This window comes from Pempheris klunzingeri, chromosome 5 (genome assembly GCF_042242105.1).
Source record: "Pempheris klunzingeri isolate RE-2024b chromosome 5, fPemKlu1.hap1, whole genome shotgun sequence".
Lineage (NCBI taxonomy): Eukaryota > Metazoa > Chordata > Actinopteri > Acropomatiformes > Pempheridae > Pempheris > Pempheris klunzingeri.
Window position 1 is genome coordinate 7,350,937 of NC_092016.1, and position 27,724 is coordinate 7,378,660.

At 42.1% G+C, this 27,724-nt stretch overlaps 1 protein-coding gene across 2 annotated transcripts in view; it reads right to left on the minus strand.

Moving 5' to 3' along the window:
* Window positions 1-1,532: 1,532 nt before the first annotated feature.
* mon2 (MON2 homolog, regulator of endosome-to-Golgi trafficking) overlaps window positions 1,533-27,724 on the minus strand; it is a 35,706-nt gene continuing 9,514 nt past the window's right edge. Inside the window, exons 4-35 of one of the 2 annotated variants that reach the window (XM_070830859.1) lie at window positions 24,435-24,566; window positions 23,847-23,976; window positions 23,571-23,668; window positions 23,022-23,147; window positions 22,565-22,759; window positions 22,035-22,159; window positions 21,043-21,182; window positions 20,692-20,845; window positions 20,121-20,311; window positions 19,696-19,777; window positions 19,288-19,469; window positions 18,502-18,614; window positions 16,991-17,095; window positions 16,469-16,549; window positions 16,278-16,351; window positions 16,091-16,181; window positions 15,783-15,884; window positions 13,790-13,900; window positions 12,686-12,861; window positions 12,311-12,473; window positions 11,431-11,724; window positions 10,891-11,089; window positions 9,494-10,137; window positions 8,460-8,603; window positions 7,462-7,479; window positions 6,793-6,921; window positions 5,172-5,362; window positions 5,027-5,087; window positions 4,797-4,920; window positions 4,300-4,507; window positions 2,819-2,901; window positions 1,533-2,356 (exon numbers count right to left, since the gene is read on the minus strand). In XM_070830859.1, the coding sequence (XP_070686960.1) occupies window positions 2,193-2,356; window positions 2,819-2,901; window positions 4,300-4,507; window positions 4,797-4,920; window positions 5,027-5,087; window positions 5,172-5,362; window positions 6,793-6,921; window positions 7,462-7,479; window positions 8,460-8,603; window positions 9,494-10,137; window positions 10,891-11,089; window positions 11,431-11,724; window positions 12,311-12,473; window positions 12,686-12,861; window positions 13,790-13,900; window positions 15,783-15,884; window positions 16,091-16,181; window positions 16,278-16,351; window positions 16,469-16,549; window positions 16,991-17,095; window positions 18,502-18,614; window positions 19,288-19,469; window positions 19,696-19,777; window positions 20,121-20,311; window positions 20,692-20,845; window positions 21,043-21,182; window positions 22,035-22,159; window positions 22,565-22,759; window positions 23,022-23,147; window positions 23,571-23,668; window positions 23,847-23,976; window positions 24,435-24,566 (4,830 nt within the window). In that variant the 3' untranslated portion in view covers window positions 1,533-2,192. The remainder of the gene's footprint in view (window positions 2,357-2,818; window positions 2,902-4,299; window positions 4,508-4,796; window positions 4,921-5,026; window positions 5,088-5,171; window positions 5,363-6,792; window positions 6,922-7,461; window positions 7,480-8,459; window positions 8,604-9,493; window positions 10,138-10,890; window positions 11,090-11,430; window positions 11,725-12,310; window positions 12,474-12,685; window positions 12,862-13,789; window positions 13,901-15,782; window positions 15,885-16,090; window positions 16,182-16,277; window positions 16,352-16,468; window positions 16,550-16,990; window positions 17,096-18,501; window positions 18,615-19,287; window positions 19,470-19,695; window positions 19,778-20,120; window positions 20,312-20,691; window positions 20,846-21,042; window positions 21,183-22,034; window positions 22,160-22,564; window positions 22,760-23,021; window positions 23,148-23,570; window positions 23,669-23,846; window positions 23,977-24,434; window positions 24,567-27,724) is intronic. The other variant, XM_070830860.1, reaches the window with a different exon arrangement.

The window sequence follows — 27,724 nt, forward strand, 5'->3', positions numbered from 1 at the left end:
CAAGACGTTTCGCCTCAATTACAACTTCAAGAGTAAAAAAAAAAAAATAAAAAATTAGAAATAAAAATAAAACGAGAGCTAGCTGCAACACTAGCGGTGTGCTTTACCTGGTAAAACCGTCTAACGGGGGTCTTTTCCTCGGCTGGAGCGGAGGCACCAGCACTAGCAAGGCAGTAGCTTGCGCAGTCATCTCCATAGCGGGCAGTGTCACAACCCAACCAACAGCACAAACTACTACCTCAGCCAGTGCGTGGCCAAAAGGCGAGAGAAGGACGAAAACCGTGGATGTTACGAGAAAAAGAAAGAAATTAAAAAACAATAATTAAAAAAAAAAAATATGGCGGAGGTACAGAAAATTGCACCGTCTCGACTTGAGCGACATTCCCATGCAGCCGGAGACGGTCCGTCCTCTCCCGCTCCGCTTCTCCTCTGTGCAGACTTGAAATAAAGAGGGAAACCCCGCCCAAGCAGACCTGCTCTCTCTCCTCCTCCTCCTCCTCCTCCCTCTCTTTCTTCAGCGCTAACCACAAAGCGGTCCTTTCCCCTCATATGACCCACTGGATGATCCCCAAACTCTGGCTCGGGGGCCCTTCAGGGGACACGGGGAAGGAGTCCATGGGTCCCTGCAGCATGCAGAAGCAGCTGGCTTTGGGACAGTGTGAAAAGACATTTTCTATTCCTGAGGTTGTTCTGGTGTCACTACAACCCCACCTACTGTACAGAAATGACACCCAATACTTTAATTAAGTACCCGGAATACAAGCTGAGCCTCAAAATATTCTCTTTAAAATGTCCCTCGACTTAAAACTTGGACAAAAAAATAGATGTTATACCTCTGTAAAAGCACCTAAACACAATATTTAAATTATGTGGTATTTTGGTTATTATGGTAATGTGCTCATAAAATAATAAAAACTCTTATGTTAACTTTTCTTTTCTGTCACAAACTCACTATTTCACATGTACATTCCCAATCCTACACATGCCAGCTGACCTAGAGGACAAGGCAGCAGCATTTCAATGTGGCCACCTACAGACAAGCAAAGTAGCTGCTGTAGCTCACGCCACCTGCAGGCAATGAGTGGTACAGCCTCATTTCTCTTCCTTTTTTTTTTGCAGTTGTGTTTTGTACAGTGTTTGAGGTTTTACACTTTAAAACGTTGGTTGATGAATCTTCTCGTCCTTCCTTTAATTAAAATCGTAACCAAAACATATAGATGAAAGAAAAATAAAATTAAATAAAATCAAAGCTTTTCAAACTATTATTTGTGAGTAAATCACAACAAATAGGACCTGATGGACGAGGTGGTGGTGACATTTTAAAAAGGTTCAGTGGCATATGATATATAAACAATTCTAATGCTAGTTTTTATACAAGGACACCGTAAATATCATTTTAAAAATAAATATCAAATGTTACAGGGTCATCCTGGCTAAAAATAAAAAATAGGAATGTAAACTGAACCTGTTCACTTGAGTCTTTTTTTAATCATGAAGGTCACACTTTGAAATGAAAGGGACTGATATTAATTTTTTTAAAATGCCCGACTGGTGGTACGATAAGGAACTTAACATGCACTGTAACTCCAATATACACTCGTAGCACAGAGGTGATTGTAGAATTGTCCCATTTATTTTATACAGACAAGTACATCCCTTCTCAGATGGCTGGCTAAAGATGACATGGAATGTTACAGTAAGATTTGTTTTCTTGCATAAAATCCTCACTGTTGAAAATGTTGCAAAAGTCTTAAGTGTTCAGTTTTAAGACCAAGAAAGCCCCAGTTTTTGCACTTTTTTTCTTAATTACATCATCAGCACTATCACCACACACTGTACATCGATTCAGCCTCTTTAGGAGAATAAAACAAACTAAACCCAGAGGCAACACTGCAATTTTTTTTTTTAAATCTCTGTAGTTAACACAAGACTGCAGCCAGTCTGTATGAGAATGGAGGGGGCAGAGGCATTATCAGCTCACATGAGAAGCATACGATGATGCGTATGAGGGTCGGGGTCATCGACGTGGTCCGGGGCGGTCCGCGGATCTCTGCTCGCCGTGGGTTGCTTCTTGTCACCGTGGATGGGGCTCACATGGAGTTCATGTCCGCGCACTTGTAAAGCACGTGGGTCGAGAAGACACATTCAAGATTTCTTCATTATAAAAAACAAAGAGCTGAGAGCGAGCCTGGTCAGGACTCTCCGTTCTGGACTCTGGAGACGGGCGGCTGCATAAAGTCTTTAAAGGGCCCCAGGGCCTCCTTCAGGGCTGAGCTCACCTCAGAAGAGGAGCATGTAATGCACTCTACTAGCGTGGGGTACAGGGCGATCACTTGAGCCCATGTGTTGCCGTCCACTGCAGGCCGTAAACAAAAGAATTGCAGAACGAGAAGGGGATGGGAGGGAGAGGAAGACAAGGTTAAAAATTGTGATAGAAGGCAATCAAAGAAATCATTTTCTTGAAAAAATTCCCACAGGCGTATGGAAATGAGTTTTGCTCTGAATGAAGGGCGATGTAATGCAAACATCTTGAAGGGCAATTCAAAAACGTAATTTTAGAGTGTCTCGTTTCAATCTATTGCTTGATAAAAAAAAAAAAAATCATTTCTTGTAATTGACCTTGCTGGAAACGTAAACAGTTCCGCCCAGATTGGAGATAAAACTCATTTGGAAAAACGGTCCCAACTGTACTCTGACACATTTATCTGAGATGAATAGATGATAGATGTGGTGTCATTATTGTATTTTTTAAAAAGAAAATCATTGAGTCACCTCTTTCTAAGATCTATTTAATCCTTTGATGCAGCTTGATACTCACCATTTTCTGGCTGTGTCTTTTTAAGCGAGTCCATCAAAGTGCTGATAGCTTTCAAGACAAAGATAATCTCTGTGACTTGTTGCCTAAAATGAAAAAGAGCAAAGGCCTTCATTAGCTACGAAGATATGCAGCACATAAAACCTTTAAATGTTACAATTAGAAGAAACAAGAAGGAGAGAGGGTGAGGGTCGGGACCTAATTTGGATCGAAGACCTTTTTCTAATTAGAGTTGCTGAATGTAAAAATGATAAATTTGTCCATGAAAGAATAAGCCAACGCAGAAAAGGTTTACTTTGCATGACTACAGTGTATAGCAACCAAGATTTATTTTCTCTTCACTGTACAAGAGAAAGTAGCAGATTACTACACTGTATCAAATGATCCTGCCAGACATTAGCTCTGATGAACAACACTGGACAAAACTGATGCCGCAGAACCAGAAGTGGTGTCTGTTTGATTCCAAGCATTCGTCTCCTTGTCAAAAATTGGTGCCTTCATTACCCACAACGCAACTTGGGTTCCAGCAGTTTTGTAAGAGATTCACATGTGTTGTGCTAGTGGTGGCTAATTTAGCCTCAGGCTGTTAGTGTATTCATGTGTATATTCTAATTATCTAATTACTATCCATCAATCCATCCATCGTCTATACTGCTTATCCTTAAGGGTCACGGGGGGGTGGAGCCAATCTCGGCTGACATTAGCAGAGAGGTGATGGTACACCCTGGACTGGTTGCCAGTCAATCGCAAGGCATCTCCCCCTGCCATCCTTTACTATTATCGGTATTAATGGCATGATTTCCATCTGGGAATCATTTAACTTATATAGTGTCTTGTAGAGATGGGATTTATGGCTCTTTGAAGGGAGCCGGGTCTTGAGGAGCCGTTCAAAAGACTCGTTGTTATATTTATTTATTTATTTATTAGAAGTTAACCAGGGGTAACTTGTTTTAAATCAAGGAAACAATCACTGGTAGCAGTTATAAAATAAGATTTGGTTCAGAATAATTCAAACCTGTACACCTTGTACATGAATTATTCTGAAATATTGATTATAATTTCATTTGGCTTGTGTTTTCAGTGTAATCATTCCATAAGATGGTGCCATACCAACATGCTTTGAAAGTGAGATCACTATTTTGAACTGCGAATCGGTTCTCATCGTTCACTTAAAAGAGCCGTTCAAAAGACTCGACTCGTTCGCGAACGTCACATCTCTAGTGTCTTGGGGAAAAAAGAATCATATTGCAGAATGACCCATTACACTCATTACAAACAGGATAAGTACAGTGGTTTCACGTCGTTTACAAAAAAAAAAAAAGATGGATGCGTGGCTGGAGCCTGGGTGGTCTTGGTTTTGCATTACTAAATGTCTCAGTGGTAAATTCATGACATTAACGAACACCAGTGTTTGGAGCTGAATGTTTGAGGGTACAATCTGACCATGAACAGGTGTTTTTGACCAATTTCCGTTATTCGTTTACCTGGGCAGGGGGCAGCGTCCGCTCAACCTCTCGTCCTCTACGTAGCGTCGGAGAACATCCTGGGATCTCTTGAGGAGCACGGAGAGCGCCATGCGAGAGATGTAGCCCTCCTGCGGTGTGGACACCTTGTTGCTGAAGGAAAACTGCAACAGCGTCTCAAAACACACCTTTGAAAACTCCTCCCTCATCCGCACATCGATCTCAGCCTCTGTCGAGAGAAAACACATTTGCTTATTAGACACTATGCTGATGCTGCTCGCCAGAGTGATTTACAATGAAGTGACAGACGGAGCTTTACTGTCCTGCTCAACATATTAAGAATTTGACAGGCGCCATTGTTAGTGATGAGCCACAGGGAGGGCTTTTGCTCTGAACCAAGGGCTTACGGGTTACAGTATGATTCCAGCACTTGGTCATCATGCTGTCCCAGTGTCCCAAATACATCCACACATCACGGCTGAACTCAAATTATTTTGACTGCCAAAGTTATATCTCACCTGTGAATGAGGGAGACTGTGAGTGAATGGACCCTCTATTGAGCATAGCCATGATCTGGCCAACAAAGTCTTTGGGGATGAAATTGGCAAATGGTAAAATCTCTGTGCTGATCAGCTGGACCACCTAAAATGAAGAGGACACAATGCTTACGTGGGCTACCTCCCAAAATCATGTTGACATACTGGATGCTATTACTTGGATACATGCTGGATGCTAGCTAAGTACTTACCTCTACGTCAATGGCTTCATTCTTCTGGAATTCCTGGATAGAAAGGTTATCTGGAGGTGTGCTATAAAAGGAAAACCACAAGCTCAGTTTTCTAGCAGCTTCCAAAATCATGCACACTCAATCTTAAAACCGTCTAAACCTGTACCTTTTGGTAAAAAGAAAGTCTTCGAAGACATTGGCCAGCTCTGGCCACATTGTGTCAAACTTTCCGGATGAGGCATGCTGGCGCGCCACTGGCAGTCCAATAGACAGCACCTTGAGCAGAGACGAAACAGCGAGCTTCCAGGTGCTCTCTGATGGACAAGCATACTTCAAACCCAAGGGCATTCTTAAAGTCTTGATGGTGAAGGAAAAAAAAAAAGGAAGAGACAGCAACATCAATAGATTGTGAGAATGAAATACATAAAAAAACTAGAACTAAACCCATGAAGATAACTCAAGTATCCCGACAGCTTTTCGCCTTCTTCTCTTTCATGCTGAAGTGGAGAGCTTCTATTTCATAGAGTTAACATCGCAGCAGTATATTTCAAAACATGTTTGAATCAGCAGTGGTCCCATTCAAGTTCAATTCTACAAAACCAGATAAAATAATAGACCATCTTTAAGACAAAGTCCTCTTTTCAGAGAACAGCTGGGCTCCCCAAGGTTGAGATTTTACAAGTATTGCCTTCTTGTTTTGGAGACAAGAAAAGGGTGGGGGCCAGATCTGTCCCTTGGGAACTTTCTTAATAGTTCCACTGGCAAATTAACAAATTCAGCAGTTTGATGTTTCTTATATACAGACTATGGGAAAATAGCAGTTAAAAGCAGGTGTCAGAAACTGGATAAAATAGAAGATCCTGTGCCAACTTTAAGATGTTAAGCCTTTTGAAGACTTACACTGACAAAATCTTTGGCTTTGTCAGACCGCATTCAGAAAATGTATGGAAAATGCTGCTGACATTGGGCAACATCTGCACTTCACATCTGCCACACGTAAAACGTAACTCCTGAAATCAATGCTTTCAGCTCAGAGGCTGGTTGACATCGACAGCAAACAGAGTTAAAAACAATGTGTTAAAAAGACAAAAAAGCTCAGAATATCGGAGGTTTAGGTTTAGGTTTGCCACTACAAGCGATTCCTTTCCCATACATGTAGTAATTTGATCCACTGTTGATTTTCTCGTAAAGCTTTCATAATCATGACAGCTTTACGAGAAAATCAACACTGTGACACCAAATTTGGTGCTGTGCCTTATTCAGCTAATGGAAAAGCGCTCTTATGACATCATTGATCTGCCAGAAGTTCAACTTGCCTGAAATGTTTCATCACACAGATAGCAGGTTAGTAGCAATTTTCTTCCCTGTGCGATATATAAATATATTTATAATATACTCTTTAAATGACAAAACCTTTTCAAAACATCACACCACATTTTTGGCAGCACAGGGTTCAACAAGAACTGGAGCTCAATGTGCGACCAGTAGTGTTGAGAGAGTAAACTAAAGAACTCACTGTCCTAGTTATTGGGCTAGTGCTAAAACGAGTTGACACATTATTATACATTTTACATTACGAGAATGCATATGTGACTCAAATTGTGCTTTGACATTGGTATGGTAATCCATTTACAGATTTATCAAAACAATTTTTCGTTGCTGTTGCCTCTTACACTGTTTGGTCACACAATTACAGTCTAAGAAAACAAAACTTCTAGCGTATCCAAAAGTTTACTAAGAGTTCCTTGACCATGGAAACCATGAATACCCCATCCTGGTGAAAATACCTTGATGATGTTCTGCAGAACTTTCTCATTGATGACAGCTTTGTGGCACGCTGTTTTATGGTACAGGTCCACCACCACCTCCAGGGAGCGCTCAGCAAAGGGAACATAGTTTAAGGCAACCCATTCCGCCTGTCGGGGCGAGGGGATTAAAAGGAGAAAAAAAAAGAGGAATGGACATTAGTCGAACAAAACTGCAATGCCTACTTTTTTGGCAGAGCCACATCAAAAGCAGTTTTTAAAGGCACACTTTGTATAAGTATACAAGTAACACACAAATTTATTTTAAAGCTACAGTGGCAATTAGTCTGCCTCAAGTTTTGTTAGGCTCATATGAGTATCGCAGCTGAAATGTTATAGCCAAACAAATGACTTGCTGATACAAAGTGTGTCTTTACGAAATATAAACAGAACCACACATGTGCATATGAACATCACCAAAAACACAGAATCAACTGAAAATGGAACTGCACAGGGACTGTGCAAACACAGGCAGAACCACCAGTTAGTGGCAGGCAGAGAGGGGGAGCATGGAGTGAGTGAGAGACGCAGATGAGACGTGAGAGTCTACCATGCGGTATGATATCTCATCTACCGCAGAGGGTAGGTCATCACCATTCAGCACAGCTTAGTAAAACTATAGAGGGGGCTGAAGGAGATGATAGAACTCACCGGCGCAAACAGCTGGATCTAAAATGGTTATCCAGTGAGTAGTCCCAAGAAACAGAATGAGAGAAGATTGCAATTAAACTGGTGCTTAAGTTATACCGAATTTGCAATGCTGTTGGCTCCATGAGGGTCAATAACCAGGACTCGTTTAGGGAAAAAACACTCGCTCCTCGCACCAAGGACATGTGAGGCAATCTGACAACACTGGATAAAAGCCAACGAGGCAATAAAGACCACCCATAACATCTGTTTGGCTGGGTGGGAATTTTGTTTGATGCTCTCGCTTAAACAATTTAAACAGATTCAGATCAACAAATATGTCGAATATACAGCCGAGTCTGGAGCCCACATGCCGGACTAACAGACTGACAGTCAGGATTTGAGACATGAAGTGTGTGGTGCTAACATTTGTTGGCACAATTGTACCGGCCTGCCAGTGTGAGAGCAGGACAACGTTCACCAACCTCCATGCACCTGCTGGAGTTTGTAGGTTTCCAGAACAGCAAGGATTAAGAAAGACACTGATATCAGACCAATGTTGCGGGGAAGAAAAAAAAAAGAGATAAGTGTGTGTGGTCTAAATGAAGTAATCTTGCTCAAGTTACTTGGAAATAAAAGGGATTTTTTTGTAAATTAATTTCAACTGTGTTTGAACTTAAAAGTGGTGAAGCATTTCTCTGGCGTGCTGCTGGCAAGATGAAGATGAGTGAGGGAATATGAGGACGAAATGACTCGGCCCTACTTATGAGGGTCCAGACGAACCTGGCAATCGCATGAAGGGCCACAATAGGGGCTCCATAAAGACTAGACTGAAGGGGGGGGGGGCAGGTGCTTCATGAACATTAAAGGAGAGGAATGAACTTGTTCAGAATGGCTAAGGAGAGAAGGGTGATGAATAAGTATACACAATCCAACATTTTATTAAAGCAAACTGTAAAAAAAAATCAAAACATTGCAAATGAAAACCAAGCAGTTTTACTGCCAATTCCATTTCCCCCTACCTGGTTGTATTTGGCATTGGCCACGTGTTTGGTTTCCATTCTGCCGTACTGAGGAGGCTTGCAGGAGAACTCCACGAAGAGTAGCAGCTGTTCAAAAATGGCTGGGTACATGACCTGCAGGTTCTCTGGGCCCACACAGATGGCCTGCAGCAGGGAGGGAAGGGAGGAACAAACACTGCTGACATCCACCACGGGACTGCATATTGCATAATTTAGCAGACTGACACATTGTTTCTTGGGCTGATGAGAAGAAATAACTTTGCTTGACAGGGAGAGTAAGGGTCTACATTTCTCAAAGACACATTATTCACATTAGAGGGGGCTGGAGTTGCTTTATCAAAGCCATCAATTAAAAGGTAGAAGGGAATGTTTTACCCAAATTATATCAAATATATCATTCCAATGAAAACACAGAAAAAGTTGTGCTGAAATGACTGATTCCAGTCACATTGAATCAATACAGAAAATTGATCACCACTATTTTGATTATCTATGATTTTACTGAGTAAAACATTTGCTGGTTCCCTGGTTCCCCCTTCTCAAATTAAACTAAGCAAGCAAAAGGAATTGTGATGGACATTTTAAAGACTAAACAGCTGAAATAATCAGAATAATCCATGATGAAAATAAATATCAGTTGTGGTCCATAAAAAGTAATTTATAGTATTGAGATATACAGGATAAACACTGAATTGAAGCTGATGCCAAATAACACTGCAGTCTCCAGGGGATGACTACGTGTTCCATTTTTCATTTATCTACATGGTACTTGATTTTATTTGGCATTTCTGAGAGCATAAGGTAGATTAATGAATATGAAATCTGGAGAGAGAAAGAGGGGAGGATCCATTAAGGTCCCCTGTGGGATTAAAGTCTGGGACATTGTGGTTACATGAGTCTTAAACACCTCAGTCAACATTACGGCCCACTTGGCTCTTATCTTAATGCTGTTTTGTATTAATACTTAACACATATGTTTAAAACCTCTTTGGTAACCTCATTTTGTTTTCTGACAGAACACTTCCTTTGCCCACCTTCTGCAATACGTCCAGAGCTGTGAGAACAGCTTCCTGCAGGCTGGTGAGCACCGCCTCAGTGTAGGAAGGGAGGATGAAGGGCGAGGCATCGCTGCTGATGGGCACAGACACGGCCCCGTGGAGAATGACCCCCAGCTTCTTCAGGTCCTCCATACTGAAGTTGGCTTTTATGTGCTGGTAGAGTGCTGGGAAAATCTGGATCAATGCGGTGAGGAAGGGCTGGCTGGGGATGAAGGAGAGCTTCTCTGTCGGGCCACTGGGTGGCCTTGTGCTGTCCGTTCCAGTTCGATACCATGTGTTCCACGCCGACCACCACAATGCAGAGTCTTCTAAGGCTGACTCCTCCCCTGGGGGAGGGGCCTGCAGCTCAGCGCCATTGTATCGTGTCAGCCGCTCGACTAGTGAATCTGAGCGCACAAGGGGTCTGCCAGGACCAGATGCTGACAGGGGGTCAATTAGCACTGGGGGGACGCCCATAGCAGCAAGTGCATCCCCTGCTTTGTCGGAGTCTTTAACAGGTGTAACAATCTGTAGGATCTCTTGAAAGCTCTTGAGGGCAGCCAGTGAGACCTCGTTGTTTTTGCTGAGAGCAGCTGACTGAATGTGGTTCAGCAGCACTTCCCAGGCCTCGAAGAAATCACCTGCAGGTAAACAGCAAAATGATGGGACATTATGAGACTGCCAATTAGCTGTATGTGCCAAATGGAAATGAAGTGTGACAATTAGCACTTTGATGCAATGATGTGAGGTTTTCAAACTAACATGAGTCAACTAACAGAAGTTCAAAGAGGCCACATAGTGAGAGTTCTGGCCAGAACTGCAGGTATTTCCGTCAAAAACACTGTTCCCAGTTAATAAACTTTGTCAGTATGAATAAATACCTATTTTAAATGAAATAAAATGATCCTAGGATGCCCATATGGTGATATTATTTTTCCAGCGACAGTTATTCATTTTATCTAGGTTGTGTGTTGAGTGGGAAGAGCAGCCTTCCTCTAAGTGATTTTATGTGTATTAGGTTGGGAATGTGTTATATATTATGAGTCACCTCCTGTAATTTGGCACTTGCTACAATGTTCAGAGGGGTGAGAGCAGTTAATGAGGAGCTCATATTTTATCATTCACATCTCCCTGGAATATTAATCCTGTCTGCATGGGGCTTAACATGACTTAATGTGCAGTAATATAGCAGTAACAGCTGGGCCGTTTCTGGACCTTTGCTACACTTGGCACAGATTTATGAATACATTTCAATATGTAATTTTCATTGTTTACAATTTTGTGGCAGCTGCGGTAAACTGTAGCACTGTGTCACAGTCTACCGTATGTACAACAGCATCTGATACAGTTGTTATGCAGATTATGTGTATCACAGCAGATAATGCGGGGCTCACCTAACTGCTGCAGAAGATACCGTCTCGTGTTAAAAATGCGTGCCACCCCAGCTAGTGTCAGGACCCACGTCTCCGCCCACTGTTTTTCAGCTGTGTCACGTGAGTGGTGGATGAGGATGTTGCCGCCACCAGACTCAATTTTCTCCTTGTCCGCCGTGGTGGATGAAGTCCGCACGCAGTCTAGCAGGTGGAAGAGTACCTAACGGTGACACCAAAGATAGTTTAACCAGCAGCAATTTCTGCCATTAAGTGCATACCAGTGCATTCTGCCATTAACAGAGCTGTTAACAGACCTCTATAGTCTATATTCAAAATGAGGTAACAATGTGTAGATGTAAAAGAAAAGTTAGTTTTGATATATTACACAAAATCTGAGAATAATAACACATATATTGGATTTGGACAAGTGTGTAAAATAACATTTGTTTTCCAGGAAGAACCTCTTCTGTTATTTTAACAGTAAATTGTAAAAACAACATGGATGACAGCCTCCTCTAGAACAACCAAACCAAATGACAATGACAAACTGTTGCGCTATACCTTCCAGACCACAATGTGCCACGTTGGCTGCTGCAGCAGCGTCCCGTGGGCAGCGATGGTGGAGAACAATGTCTGCCCAGCGCTCTTACGCACAGCGGGCCGTGGGTCGACACATAGCTCGCCCAGCTTGGCGTATAGGCACAGCCACAGGCAATCGAAGGGAGGGGCGGGGTGGAACGGCCTGTTCAGGGTCTCTCCTTTCTCCTGGGCCTGCTTCTGCAGAGCCTCCTCCTCTCTTTCTAACTCCTGTGTAATGGCTTCGCCCCTTTGGAAGAAGTAGTCGGAAATGTTCCACTGTGGGTAAAAAGGGGAAATGAGGGCAGAGAGTGAGGGCATAAGTGGAGAGGAAGAATGGTAAAACACTTCTGGCAGTCTTGATATCCTATTACCATAAAGTAATCCCACAGGAATTGGCACACTCCAAGAGAAATAATTCTGCAAACCACAGATCAATATAGGGTTTTACATGTCCTGAATACTGTGCAAAGCATCTATGAAATGTCAGCGGAGTGGTTAAGTGCTATTAAATTAGATAAAATAATACAAAACAAGAAATTATGTGACCTTATAATTGTCTTATCATATTAAACATACTATGTTTCAACTTTAAAGCTATTGGAAAAGAAAAGTGTCCAAAAATGTCCATCCACTCACTTTCTCGCAAACTGGTCATATTTCCATAATACTGCATGTAGGGCTGGACATTTCTATTATTTTCATTCATATTACCATATTTTCTGTTACGTCACATTATTCTACTGGTGGCCTCTCAAAAGCCAAGTAAACTGGTTGATCAAATGGTTTTCTGAGCATCTTCTCAGTTCTTTACGTGAGTATAAAGTATAAAGACCACACGAAAAAAAGACATCTGTTATCGCACCAGTAGGCCAATGGAGGTGAGGCTGATGTTGAGCTCCTGGTTCTGCAGGCCGAAGCTGCCGGCTACATCCACTACTATCTGGAGGCACGTGCAAGGCATGGTGGGCAGGAAGTCTGTCACCACCAACTGCAGGCACTGGAAGGCTGTTCGGATCAGCGACTCTCTACAGGGAAACAAGTCACATGGTGCGTTTTGGTTTGGAATTCAGCTTCTTGAATTGCTTGCAGTGTAACTGTAGTTACAACAAAAAAATTGAATGGCTTTCACATATAAAATAGTTGCATTTAGCATAAAACAACTATTTCAGGAACAGTTAAATAAGCGTTGCCGTTGCCGTGTCTACTTTGTCCAGTCTCTCCTCCCTTGTGCACTCACCCTTGATCATTGCGGATAGCTCCTATGACACCCAAGACAAGGGGCCATCCGGGTCCCAGACTGTCTCCCTGGCTCTGTAGGATCTGCAGGACACTCTCCAGCTGTTTCTGCCGGATGTCTGCATGCAGCACATTGGATAACTCCTTCAAGGGGTTCAGCAACAGAAGCTGGAGCCGCTTGGCGGGTAAAAAGACACACGGCATGCGATGTTAAAAGCTTGCCCTGACGTCGAGAAAATGCTTTGTAAAAGTGATTTGATTGTGCATTTCTACACAACAGCAATTATTTGTATGGTTTTGTCTTGTTCTGCTCCACAGAACCCAATTCACACAATTCTCCTGCCCTCCTCCAGATAAGCGACTAAATCGGTTTTCTCACATGAACTCCGGACAATGTCCAGACCTAATTTTCCAGAGATGCCCTTTCACTCGTAAGCACACAGCAGGAGATTGTGTCAGACGCGTTCTCACCTACTGGAAATACTCTGCTTTGTTTAGGTGCGGGGGGGCACCTGAGCAGGCTACAGCATGCAGGCGGCACGACACGATGCAAAAAGTCTCAATCAGACATTACGCTGACTTTGTACTCAGGAGCTGGCAGGGTAAAGTGTGTTTAATGCCCAGTCAAAACTGATTTGTATTCTCACATACAGTCCCTCTGGGTAATGTCTAGATAAGTTCAGGGCTGCAGAGCATATGTGAAAGGGACTATGTTAAAGGTCATAGACTGTGTTTGTGAGTGACAAGAGAAAGTGACATTTCTGCTATCCACGTTCTAAGCATTTGGCACACACTCTTATCTATCATGTAACCGTGCAGGGTATTTCTTAAATGTCAGCATTACAAACAACCAATATTAAGGAGTGAAACCCAGAGAAGACAAACAAGACATTTATCTAATAAAATACTCCTGAGTATTCTGCCTATCCGGCCTACAATGGTTACATGATGGAGAAGGTGTAATAGCGAAGAGGTGACAGTGAAAATGTTTTTTTTTTGCTTACCTTAAGCTCCACACTGTTTTATGCACACAATTTCCTTGCACAGACTTTTGTTTTTCTGCTTTTTTCTGCTTTAGACTACAAACACCTGTAGTGTTAGCTACCTGATTTTGAGCCAGTGGAGGGTCGTGTTTGTAGGCCAGGCCTGCTTTGATGAGCGCTGTCAACGCCTCGGCCCCCCACTCTCTCATCCTGGAGTTTGGGTGCTGGCAGACCTGCAGGACACATCACATAGACACACAAATGCAGACACATGCGCACAACAACAGATCTGACGGCTGTTCAGAGCACTGTTTCCCAGCAGTGGTCACAGTGGGTTGGTGTGAAACAAGTGGGTGAAATAAACCACAGACTGTGTGATAGAGACTGGGATCCCCTGTGATAACAGGATATGCTGTGACAGACAGTGTAATCATGAAATCTGGTATAGATACACATGGAGCGGCCAGGCTCAGCAGAGAAAAGCACACTTGTGTCGTATAAAACTTCTTCTGCTTGAAGGGTCTCACAAAAAAAAAAAAAAAAACACACATTTTAAGCTCATCTGTGACCCAAATAAATCATCTTTGCTCTATAGGGAGGTCTGTCAAACAAATTTTTACTTTTATGGAGTCAGACTTTGGAAAACTTTGGATTATTTACAAGCATACACAGAATCCAAAGTAGACACTGTGGCTGTGCCCCTTCAGAACCCACATGGTCCATGTGTATCTATCTATCAATTTGGCTTTCATAGCCCTGCATGATCATTAACGCCTCACATTTCAATGTCGATCTGTATCATAATGTACATGTGTAATAAAGACATAATAAAAGTGATGTCACTGTCACAATCCCTTTAAAATATACAGCACTGAATTTGAATTTGAACAAGCCTGCAAAGAAAGATAAGCAGCATTTTTATTTAAGCATTAAGAGTACTTTGCAAGTGCAAGCGTCATATTCTGCTTCTGTGACAAATCAGAGCTTCACATTGCAAATTGTGCACAAAAATGTAGAGTCAAACACTGGTAGCGGAGCGAATGGACACATTTTGACACAGCGACCTCTCAGCTCAACATGTTGATGCCAGACTGAGAGGGAGAGAGAACAGACTGGGGGGAAAAAAAAAAAAAAAAAAAAGGTAGGAGAGCCAATGATTATGGAGGAGGGAATCTGAGCTTACCTTCTGCAAAACAGACAGGAGTGCAAAAGAGAGGGGAGACAAAGAAAATGTGAAGAAAACCTCTTAACACACACCTTCACACACACAGAAAACAAGAATCCTCTTAGGGCCATCAGGTGCCAGTGACTACAGAGAGTGTAGTATACACTTTTAGTAAGTTTAGTAAGTTTTTTATGCTTATGTAGTATCATCAGGGATACATCTACAGTCTCTCTCTCTGTGATACACATTATATAATAACTGCACTAGTTCCATCTAAATTTAAAAAATATTGAAGATTCATTTTGATAAAATTCAGCTGAAAATACTACGTACTTTGTACGTTTCACCAATATGTAAGAACTAAGAGGAGACTTTAGCATATCCTCTGCTTTTATCAAAAACTTTAATATGCAGTTCAACTTTTCTTCTTTCTCCATGCTCCATCTCTAAAGCACTAAACTGGAGCTCTGTCTCTGCGTTGCCGCTTGCAGCTATAATTTTACTTCATTTTGAGGGCTTGTGTGATCCAGACTCCATGGAAAAAAATGCATTATTAGAGCCTTGGTACTGTGTAAAGTAACCAAAAGGGTTTAGCAGAAGGAGGCAATTTTGACATTCTTTTAGGTTGTAGCTTTCATTATCGTTGAGAGTTTGGTTCCAAACTTTTCAATGACATCTCCAATGAGATCAATGGAAATAGTGACAATTAGTGTTTAACAGGTCCAATTCCTTGTACTCTTATTGCACTGGGTGAAATGCAGTCTCACCAAACTCTAACCAATAAAACAAATTGCACTTCTCTGACCTGATTGCAAGGATTACTGTGTGGCCGTGGTTGACAAGAGTATACCACTTTTATGAGCTTCACCTTTCATCGAGTTTGAATAAAATGTGGCGTTATTAATCCGCGTATTGTGGGATGGAGCTCTAAATAGATGTCACAGATGTACCTCCAGTAAGTGGCCCGTTAGGGGTCTCCACAAGATCTCTATACGATCCATGTTGACAAGGCCAGTCTCCAGCAGCTTGGCCACAGCAAACAGAGATGGCTCCTTAAACCAAGACAAGAAAATAGAAACATACATAAATACCGGATGCCTTGTACCCTGACCTTGCTAATCAAATTCATAAGTATGTTTATCTACTGCAGTCAAGCAAAACAACATCCAATTCCTGTAAAATTGGATGAAGTGCAACTCTTAGCCTACATTTAACATTTTAACAAAACTCACCTAGTACTAATACAGAAAGCCCTTACCTTGTTGTTTCCATAAGCCATTTCCATGGCTTCCAGGGAGAGGGAACAGAGAGCGTTGATTAGGTGATGGAGGGACACATCATCCAGGTACCTAGAAAACAAAAAATACAAATTGTATAATGCATATTTTTCATAATGAGTTTCTATAATGAGTGTTCATTTTCAGAGACAAAACACTGGTCCTTACTGGGAGCTCTCGAATAGTCTGGACAGGATGTTGGAGATGACGGGCAGATCTGTCATCACTGCTGTGGTCAGCACCTGATTAGGTTAAAGACACAACCACAAACGGTTAGCTGCGAGTTAGCGGAGGTGAAAAACATGGTACAATACATGCTCAACACACATTTCTTTTAAAAAAAAAAAAAAAAAACCCACCGTACTGGGTCCCTCCACAGCTCGGCCAGGCTTTAGGGCACCGCCCAACCCTGGTTTAAGCCCCAGGATCCACACTAGGTGCTGGAAGAGAAAGACAGAAGCTGAGGTTGACAAGAGGAGAAACTACATCTACATCTACATCCACATACAAGGTCGTAAAATGTACACTGACACGATGTTAGATGATTATTCACCCTAAATGAGAAGACGAGCAAACGAGTTTTTGATTAAATTAACTCATTCATAACTCATGTTTCTAAAAGTTTCACAAAACATGAACAAAAAGCATTCAAAACAGGTTAACTAACACATTTTGGTTCGGAAAGCAGTGCAAATGTACATTTATGCATGTTTGTATTACAGTATGTGTGTGTGTGTGTGTGTGTGTGTGTGTGTGTGTGTGTGTGTGTGTGTGTGAGAAAGAGAGAGAATGGGGAGTGTTTATTTCGCCTTGTTTAATTAGATAAGAGCGTGTGCATATATTTGTGGGGTTAAATGTGTAGTACCAGGTGGTAGTAGTACCTGCAGCGTAGCCAGTACCAGCTGCCAGGAGGTGCCCAGCACGGCCCCGTGGCAGTGGGCCAGGTTCAGTAGGGTTCGCATACACTGGATGTTCTTGGCAGTCAGCTGACAGTGGAACAGACAGTTATTTAAGTACATTTTACCTCTGATGTCATCATGCATTTAGCCGATACATTTCTCCAGAGAAAATCACAATGAGTGGAATGGCAGCAAAAGCTCAAACTAAACTTGTGTTAACTAAAATTATGAGCTATTATATTATCTGTGAAGTACAACAGTCACAGATGACACGACCAAGGTAACAAAAAGAAGGTGGGGAAATAAATGCACACAAAAACAACAACATAAAAACTGCAATAGTAATATTACTACCAATGTTAACATTAGTATTACTGTGGGGAGAATTCTAATAACAGCATAATGACTCCAGGTTAGGGTCAAGGACACTGCCCATGTATTTAGACATGTTATTGCCCTCAAGGGAAATTTAAATGCACAGGCTCCCCTGCCCTGTCTATGTTCATAACAGTCGTTCCTTGCCTGAATGGTGCCTTGAGAGAGACCGTGTCTGTTTTTATGTGGGCGTTATTATAAGAGAGAATGTTGTGCATGCTGTGCATATTAGGAACTCATACAACCTGGTAAACAAATTGCTTTGCTTTGCATTTTATTTTATCTGACGCTGTGTGTGCATCTGTGTGTGAATGCTCAGAGAAACATCAGATGAGACTGCTTTTTTTATGCATGGCAGGATTGAGCGATTCTTTGGGCTATATCTTATACACCAAAACTAACCATGCTTGACTAAAACAATACTGAATGTGATGCTATACAAATTATAATTCAAGGTTTGTCTTGTTAAGTTTCTTCTGGTCGTGACTAATGTTGCGTAAATAGCCCGGTACCAAGTAGTATCCGACCTGCATTTGATCCTTTCTACACAAAATTAATATTTGGTATGGTTTTGCTCATAACCAATCACAGCAGGCATTCTTTGCTTTAACGCAGCGTGTGTTTGGCCCCCCCACTGCAGCAGCTACAATCCAGACAGTCTGAGGTGGTGAAGTCAAGCATGGTGTATGTGATGGAGCTGTCAGTTCAGTGTGCTGAGATACCACCAAAACGTTCAAAAGTATGGCTATACTCACACGCCTGAGGCGTTTGATGAAAATAAATGCATTAAAGGCAGAAAAATTGGGAATACGAGCAACATGATAAAGCACTTCGTCAAGCATGGAGAAAAGATATCAAATGAATTACTCTACTTTTGTAATTCTTTAAAAGATACCCGGCCTTAGTCCGGACACAGTCACAGTTTGGACTGGTCTTGAGTTGCACTCAACTGGGCTCTGTGTTGCCTTGGAGTTAGGGAGTCAGGACTACAGCTCTCTTTGAGAGTATTCACAGTGTTTGCCCTACCAAGCAGCAACAGACTGCTGCATTAATTAAATGATCAAATATCACGTGTAACCATGGCTTCTTCATAATTATGTGAGTATGTTTGTCCTTACCACCACAGTGCCCTGCGGCTGAGCAGTGAGTGGCTGCCCCACAGCCACCACCTGCTGATGAGATTCACTGGAGGGGCTGATAATCTGCACACTCTGGCCCTGGATAGAGTAGGCTGTGGAGAACACACACACACAAACATACACACACACACACACAGGAGTCAAATCATTCAATGAGAGTCAGTAACAGACACAAACAGGTTTTGTAACAAGCTTACAACATGCAAGAAAAGCTCTCTTAATTAACTCCAAGGCAAACATCGAAAGTTGGGACCCAATTTGCTGGCTTTATTCTCAACAAGCTAATATGCAAATAATGAATGTCTGTGCAGTTGGTTTGAGAGCAGCTGTGTGTGTGTGTGTGTGTGTGTGTGTGCATCTACATTCCCCAGACATATCCTTCTTGGTATTCCTAATTAGAAGCCACAGTGAAAAAGGAGTAGGACAATAGGGGCAGGCAGAAAGCCAACAGTTTACATGTTTGCAGCAAACACATCAGACCATATGGGAGATGAGAAATGCTCATTAGTTTAACATAAATACACATGACCAGAGGCCATTCTCAGGGTTGCAAAGGGGGGCTGTGTGTGGTACAGTTATTGGATTTTGTGATACCTACATTAAAACAGGAATACCAACATCAGCCCCAATTGCTTTGCAGTGTTATTCAGGTATTACAGGTGTGTGTGTGTGTGTGCAGGCAAGAGGAAAAGTAACAGGCCCCCTTAGGCTTTCACTGTGTTTTCAATGTAACTTTAAGTGGCCTTCTCAACAGAAGAGTCGTACCTTTGCTGGAGAGGTTCGCTGCGTTGCTGCTCAGAACCGTCAGGGCATAGTGTGGCGGCAGAGAGGCCTTGCAGATGGCTGTGATGAAGGCATCACGGGGCGTCACCAGGCCCAGACGACCACACAGCGAGGCCATGGTCAACTCTGCCTTCAGGATGTTCTCTGTGGCTGTCTCATCAGTGCTGAAGAGAAGGGAAAAACACAGAATAATGTAGTCTGATATCCAGAACATCTCATAATATCTATTTGTCTATGGAAATGATCGTTTCTTGTGTCATATGTTAGTGTACACTTAGTATGCATATATGTATAATTAGTAAGCGGTGATCTTAACATAATTTCCATCAAGGCTGATTACAAAACTTTTGTTTGGTATAAGAGAAAGATTATGTTTGAAGGCCCATGTACCTGGCATCTAGTAGCAGAGACAGAGCAGCAAGTAGACCACACCAACAGGCACTGACCATCTCCTCCCACACCAGGTGGGCTCCTGATACAGAAACGCAAAGCATCTGTGAGTTCATTCAATTCACTTTAGACGTCATCACTTGGGAAAAGAAAGAGAGCACGCCTCTGTTTTTTGATTCTGATTTGGTTACGTACAGGCACACTACTGGCCACATAGACGTGCTACCATCCAGAATCCTGATGATTTTGGCATGATGCAGAAAAAAACATTGAATATTCCCCCCCATAAGATATTGCTTTTCACTTCGCAGCACCTCCTCCACCATCCTCATCTCTTCATGTTTAATTTGACTGGATTATATCCTACACTTCACTGCATTATCAGAGCCTGCTCTCATCTTCCTCCGTACACTGTCCGTTCTCACCAGGTTGTGGCTGCCACTCCTCATCAGGATGAGCCTCCCTGAACTCAGCAGCTGCCTCCTCTTCCATGGCCAGCTCTCTTTCGATCATAGAGGTGATGCCCCGCACCAGGTCCAGCAGGGCGCTGAAGGCCACAGACATGGCATAGCCCTCCGGGATGGACGGGGGCTCTACCTTGTCTAGCATTTCGAGACTGGAGGGACAGAGCAAATGAGATGGAGGTTAAAGTGTGTGTGTGCTTGTGTGAACTGATTTTTGTCCATAAATTATAAATGTTGTAATATCCATCCATAAATTCAAGTGTGTGTCTGTGTGTGTACCACATTATCAGTATTTTTAAGAGTCCCATCTCGACATCTAAACACTGCCTCTCTTTACACAAATGACCATATTACAGTAATGATACAAGCTTATATTTATGCTGCCTAGCAGCACAGAGACAGTAATCCCTACAACTCTTCACTTGTTCTGTGTGTTGAAGCAATTCAATTTGTGTACACATGAAAGACAGTTGGTAAAGGGAGTCAGGCAGGTGAAGTATTTAAGTCTGTGTGGTGTGGTGAGAGTACTTACTAGGTGGCCTTGGCGCTGCCCTGGACACTAACAGTCATAAGAGGGATCCAGGTACCGCGGTATTCAAACGCAGCCTGGGTGGTCAGGTTGCCGCTGACCCCTCCTGTCCCCGGGCCGCCCTGTGCTGCACCCTGGGCTCCTGAACCTGAGCCACCTGGACAGAAAGTCAGAGCGTTGGGGGGGGAAAAGAATCAGGAAAAGCAGAATATGATACATGAATAAAAATACAATTCCTTGACATCTAGAGAACTTTAAGGACACATGAAAATGAATGGACTTTTTTCATGATCACAGAAATCCTAATTGTTGAATAAAAAGAAAATACTGTGTACTGTGTGTCCGTTTACTGACCAGCAGGTGCACTGACGGCAGCAGTGTTGCCCGCATTGGGGACGATGAAGAGGGACTGAATGAAGGAGCCTAAGGCGTTGACAATATCTCTAAATACCTTAGTGGAGTGCTGTTTCATGTCGTATGACTGGCAGAATGAACTGAAAAAGGAAAAGAACACATCATTTTGTGGTGAGAGGTTGGCAAGAAAGAAACAGCCAGACACTAGCCATCTGGGTTCTGACTTAGTGCAGAAAAACACCATTTTGGGACTCAGACTCTGCTCGTCTCCGGCTCAGATCCATTTTGCCACATTTCCCTCAGTTTTCATCAGGCTAAGCTGAGCCGACATGTGTAGCTACCAGCGCAGCAGCTGGTAGAATGCTAACGTGCTGCCTTTAAGAGACTCTATATGTTAAACACTGGCATGTTAATCTGCAAATATCACCCTCAATTTATGGAGCCATAGACGTCTACACCTCCTACAATGAAACTTGTTGCAAATACATTACAACCTGGACTACAGACATCAACACTGGGATTGAATCTTAGACCAACATCCTAGATCCATAACGATGGCATGGTTAAAAAATCATTCATACCATTCAAACCATTTAATATCCTGTTGACAGCGTAAGACAGAATAAATCATAAGATTTGAGAAGGCTGCATAATAATATCTTACGTTATTTGGATAGAAGAGGAGTGTGTACCACAGCGGTGCTATATATGTTAGCCTGACCTCCGTTGTTTTATCAAGAGGCAGATAAATAAGCAGTTATAGAAACATTCAGATATAATGACCAGATACATTGCAGTGTTTGGCTGCCAGCTGAGGTCATTAAGGAATGATTACCAACAATCAAGTGTTTAACGCCTCCAGTCTTTCACTTAATGCAGTTGTTAATTACTAGTTAACATTTATGAAAGACGTGAAAAAAATGACCTTTCAAAGGTTTGAGGCTCATGAAATAAAATGTGTGGTGGGTTTTGTAGAGCTTAATATTATTTACCGTAATAAATGAGGCTGCACACATAGTCTATGGACTGATTCCACAGCCACCGCTCTCAGCCACTGTGGCTTTTCTCCATCCAAAAACTTCACCAGCAGAGACAAGAAGATCTCACACTCAGTCACCTGCAAAACAAACACACACACACACACACATACATGTGATTGGGACAGATGTTTGGCCAGCTTTGTCCTGTAACTGAAAGCTGGCTTCTGACAAAATCCCTTAATCTCTTTGATGAAGCTATTCTGTGGCTTACCACACTTCTTGACTGTGACAGGCAAAAATTCTCACTTGAAGGATTGATAGAATATCACTAAATAAAAACAGTTGCAATGTTTAATTACTAAGAGGCAGTTAAGCTCATTAAAGTGCCTGGAGCAGAACTAAGGCAAAACTTGATAATCCAATGCTAACCAGACCAGATCGATTTAGTGTATCAGCTGTGCTGGAGAAAATCCCTTACTTAAAAAGCATCCATCAGGCAGCAGGTCTGGCCAGTAGACCATCACTGCAGACTGGTCCCTTACCAATAAGCTGTAGAAGTGCTTGATGAGGACTGAGACCACACGCAGCAGCCTCATGCAGATGGGAAAGTAAGGTTTCTCCACAGGAGCCGGTGAGGCGGCGCTATTGCTGCCCTGCCGGAACTTGATGTTCGGGGAAAAGAGCTTAATGACAAGGGGACACACCCGCTCCTTCAGCAGGAAGCTGAACTCCTGGTGCTGGGTAGGAAACAGAGGGTGGGAGTGAGGGATGCTGGGATCTGATCAAGCACAGTAACGCTAAGACACACAATTGTTGTAGAGTATTTGTGTCACTTCACTGAGCCGCATAATCTCTGATGTTAAGAGGATATAAAATACACAGGGGGTAGAAAGAAGAGAAATACATGATACGGCAAAAATCACACAGGAAATTTTAGGAAGACGCTTTAGCTGCTTAGGTGTCCATAATACTAGCCATAACATGTAAGGCTGCGTGTACCTCTAAGAATACCCCAGGAAAATCGTTGAGAACAGACTCCAGCAGCTCCAGGCCAAATGTCCGGGTCATCTCTGTCATCCCCACCAGCCAGTAGGGGGCATCTGCATTCACTAGCTGGCATAAATCCTGCAAGGACGCACACAACAGCATTTGAAACAATGGAGTGTTATGTCCCACATGTCACACATCACAGTGGTTGAAAGAGTGTAGTCACTGAGCTCTGCTGGAAGGAAAAGCATGATGACACAAAAGTGCAGCGTGGGTGAGGACTGCCAAGGGACTCTGAGACAAGGGTTCTTTGAATCACTTCTTGCAAATCTGCCTTTATTTCAGAGTTGGAAAGAGATGTAATTACATTTAACTCGTTTTAAATTTTAAAACTCAAAGTTGGTAATATCTGTAATAATTTGCACTTGTGGGGAACAATTTTGACGTCTTGCCTCTAGTGCACAGACGATGAGATCATGAGTCATGTTTTAAAACCAGCCAAAGGTTTCACTAGAGGACATTACAACTGTGTAGAAGGATGCCGCCCCCTGGTGGACATACCTGGAACAGCATGTATGCATCTTTTGCACTTGGCCTCAGAGTGCTGACAGAACGCCTGTTGGTGTTTCCCTGGACAGGAGGGGGCTGCTCAACAATGCCTGGGGGGGGGGGGTACAATTAATATGTTACACATTTAAGCAGCTCATTGATATTAAAACAGCTATAATAAGTGAATCAATATGGTATGTGTTCATTCAGAGTAGAGACGACTCAATAAATGTTGAATCATGATATGGACTCCTCATTTTCTCTCAAATAGCACCAACCTCCTCTTACCTTTGAAGCGCTCGTCCTCAGCCACCATCCTCTCAAAGACCACGGTGACGACCTGTCTGACAGTGGCAGCTGCTGTGTTGTTGGTGATGTTATCCTTGGTGAAGTGAAGACGGAAACACAGCACAATGGCCTGGCCAGGGACAGAAGATAAAAGAAGTATGAAACACACACATATTTATCATATAAATTGAATCTGAATGAGTTTCATTTGTGGTCCATCTTCAAGAGGGGGTAAAATAAAATCAGCCATTACAGGTTACAAGGATTGATGTGGTGACTTCATACAGAGTTTTTTACTTTTCAATACACTGATGTCCTGTAACATTAATGAAAATTAGATATCAGAATGAGCCTGGTAGTCCATATATATTGGCAGTGTGTTATGCAGCTGCAAGGACATTACAAATATGTTCATTCATGCGTATAATACAAAGTTATAGCCACAGTTTAATAATAAATGGAAGATGACTCACTGAGAAACAGAACTGGGTTCTAAGAACACCTGCAAGGCCTTGAGTCCACATATAGATACACACAGGACATGTATATAAACAGTTAGTGTGATATAGGAGTGTGTTGTTCTCATACCTTGGAAAGTACTTCATCATGTACAACTGTGTTGGTGGTTAGCAGGACCAGGACTGTTTGTAAAAGTTTCAGCTCCTCCAAACCGTTTTCCATCAGCTGCCACAGCATGTTGATGATGTTCCCTGCCGCTGCCTGTCAACACAAATAACTTAAATGTTTTACACTGAGCTTTTTCAAATCGCAGCTCAATTTTATTGACCATCTGTCAGTGTGCTCTTATATGCGCATACAGAAGTAACGGCAGGTCAACTCAGGGGACAGTATGAGTTGCTAGATTGTCAAAGAAAGAAAACTCATGTGAGAGCTCAGCTTGAGGTCACAAAACCTGAAGTCAAATACGTGCACAACAACGCACACTTGTTGGGATCAGCTGGTGCTGCCTGCTTAGGGGCCACAACATCACAGGGTTCAGTAACACCAACTCTAGCTGCCAGTTAATGTTATGTCACTTGATGCTCACAGTAAGTGACAGAGGATGTCGTTCAAACTGTCCAAAATACAACTACCCATCACGCAACCCCTCTGAGCTCTGCTCTTTTGTGCACTACTGGCTCGGGTCACAGGAGGCTAATTCCTTTAAAGATAATGAGGGGGGGGAAATCAAGGACTATTTCTGATAAATAGAGAATTTTTGCAACCATCTTGCTGTCAACATTAGATCTGCAAATAACACAGATTAATCTGTCAAGTATTACTAAATTAATAAATCAATCACAGAATTGCTTTATGCCCAAAACCAAAACATAAAAAATATACAATAATATTAAATGAAGAAAATCAGCAATTCCTCACATTTTAAAAATTGGATGTTGTAATGATTCTGATTAATGACTTATATAATTGACTGATCATCAAGTTGCATTATTATTTTCTGTCTAATACTATTTGTTTCAGCTCTAAATCCACAGCTACGTTCTATGTTCGTAGAGTTTATGTTACAACTCCCAAAAATATTTCCACAGGGGTTTTGATGCAATTTGGTTCAGGATTCGCCCCAATGTTGATTCTGCTGTGTGTCATGACATCAACCAACAGCAACAACCGTGACGCATTTTACTGTGTAGTGTTTCCGTTGCAGAGGCTGATGCCCAGATTTGGGAATGTTAACCGTCTTGTTGTTGATGTTGAGCGTCACCTAATGTGGCCACAATCGGTGAAAGGCAATTCAGTGTCCGTTCTGTCCGATTACAACATGTCCTTTTAAGTTATTTAAACAGATCCCTCTCCTTCCCCAAGGAAGCAAAACAACATTAACAATCACCACGTTCTCTCTACATGACAAGCTATTTGATTTGGTTGTCTCCAGAGGCACCTTAAAAATCAATAGCAGTGAGGACTGCAGGTACATTTTCAAACCTGCAGTTTAGATTGCTGGTGAGGTGAAGTGCTGCTGGCGGAGATATGAGAGGAGTCACAATGCTCGGTGGATCAGAAAATGTGTGTGTTGTGGAGTATGTGAAGTGTGTGGTTTTAGATGTCTTGGATGTTCTAGATGTTTGTTGGGAGCAACAGTGTGATAACAGCCACCCGAATACAAGGATAAAGAACGCTGGCAGAGGGCACTATAAAAGAAAATGGAAAAATAAAAAGAAACAAAGACAAAAAGTTATCTTAAAGGCCAAGAAAAACTCCCCAAACTTCAGACTAGCTAAGAAATCTGCCTCGCACACTCATGTTGAGCTGCCCTTGAACCAGGAATTCAACCACCACCCACTCAAGTAGGCCACAATGAGATTATATTGATTAGAGTCAGTATTTTTCTGAGTGAACATATGACACAGTATGAACTGACGTGGATTAGCACTGAAACATTGTTTGACAGTTGACATCAAATACATAAACAAATTCCATAATCATGGATAAAGAAAAAAAGACAAACAGTGGCTGATTCCAGCTTCTCAAATGTGAGGATGTTCCTTTTTTATGTAAGTGTAAGTTGAATATCGGCTGTTTGTTGAGACAAAGCAAACAATGTGAATATGTCATTTTGGGGAGTGGAATCTTTCTTTAAACTATTTTATAATATTTTAGAATTTATTGACATATAAAATAAAAACAACTAGCAATTAAGTAATGATAATAACCTGAAACCCAAATGTGAATAATATGAACAGAAAAAAGAGAAAAGTGGTTAATGGTTTGATAAGAATTAAGCCAAGTAGCCTGCCATGTCTTCTGAGAGGCTGTATTCTGAGAGTGTGGAGCACTGAGACTCCCCTGCCAAAGGCAGAAACCTATGTTAACCTAATTAAATAAACACCTGACATCAAAATATAGAAAGCACGGGACGGCTCAATAAGCTTTTTATAACAGTCTTTTATGGTTTGTTAACTAGGCAGTTGTGCAGCAGCTCCAGGGTACCAGCTCTGAAACAGCTCTGATCGAGTGTCTGGTTCCAGCTGGGTTATTCAAAAGGTTCAACCCTTTACTCATCACATGAGCTTACATTAAAATACATTTGTGGTTAAGACATTATTACACTGCCAATGTAAACACAGACCATGCCAAACTACTGGAACAGCCTATTAACACTTTTTTCCAGGCCTAAGATTCAGTGGTTGTGCAAACCTGAAAAGGGAACTCTAACCCTGGGAGGTGTGGGGGTTGGCACCTGTCAGATGTAGCCACCAGTTACAGGATTAAATTAAAAATTGTGACATTTACATTGTCTGATTGTGAATTAATGAGTTGCATTGATTCCTGTATTGATCTGAATTAATTGGATATCAGAAAGGATGTGCCTTGGGTGGTAAGTGAACTTAAATTTGCAAGCGTGCACACACTGAACGTACATTAGCTTAAGGACATCATTGACGTCTTCATCAGTATGCATTTATTCAGAGGTTGGTTGAACTGGCGAGTGAGAATCAACAGCGGTCGTGTATTAATTGTGACAATTCACAATATCTAAACAAAACTAATCTTTGATGCAGACAAAGGTGAAATGGCTTGGAAAAACAAATAGCTACAGTATGTAAGTGATCAACATGGCTTCCAGCACACAGCAAATCAGACACTACAAGGAAATACTCTCTATGCTCATGTTCTGTACAAATGTGTTTTCTTAATGACTACATAGGAAAAAAAAATTCACTACAAGGACGTGTGTATCGACTTGAATAATCACCTTGTGCCGTTCTACGAAGTCACAAGGTGATGAATCCAGCTGAGAGCAATGGCCTCTCATTGATTTCACTTGTTTAAACCACCTTACCGCAGGCGAAATGTAGATGGGGGAAATGAAACCTGAATGAAAAACTAGTGCAACTTAACACCGTCTAGGTGTCTTT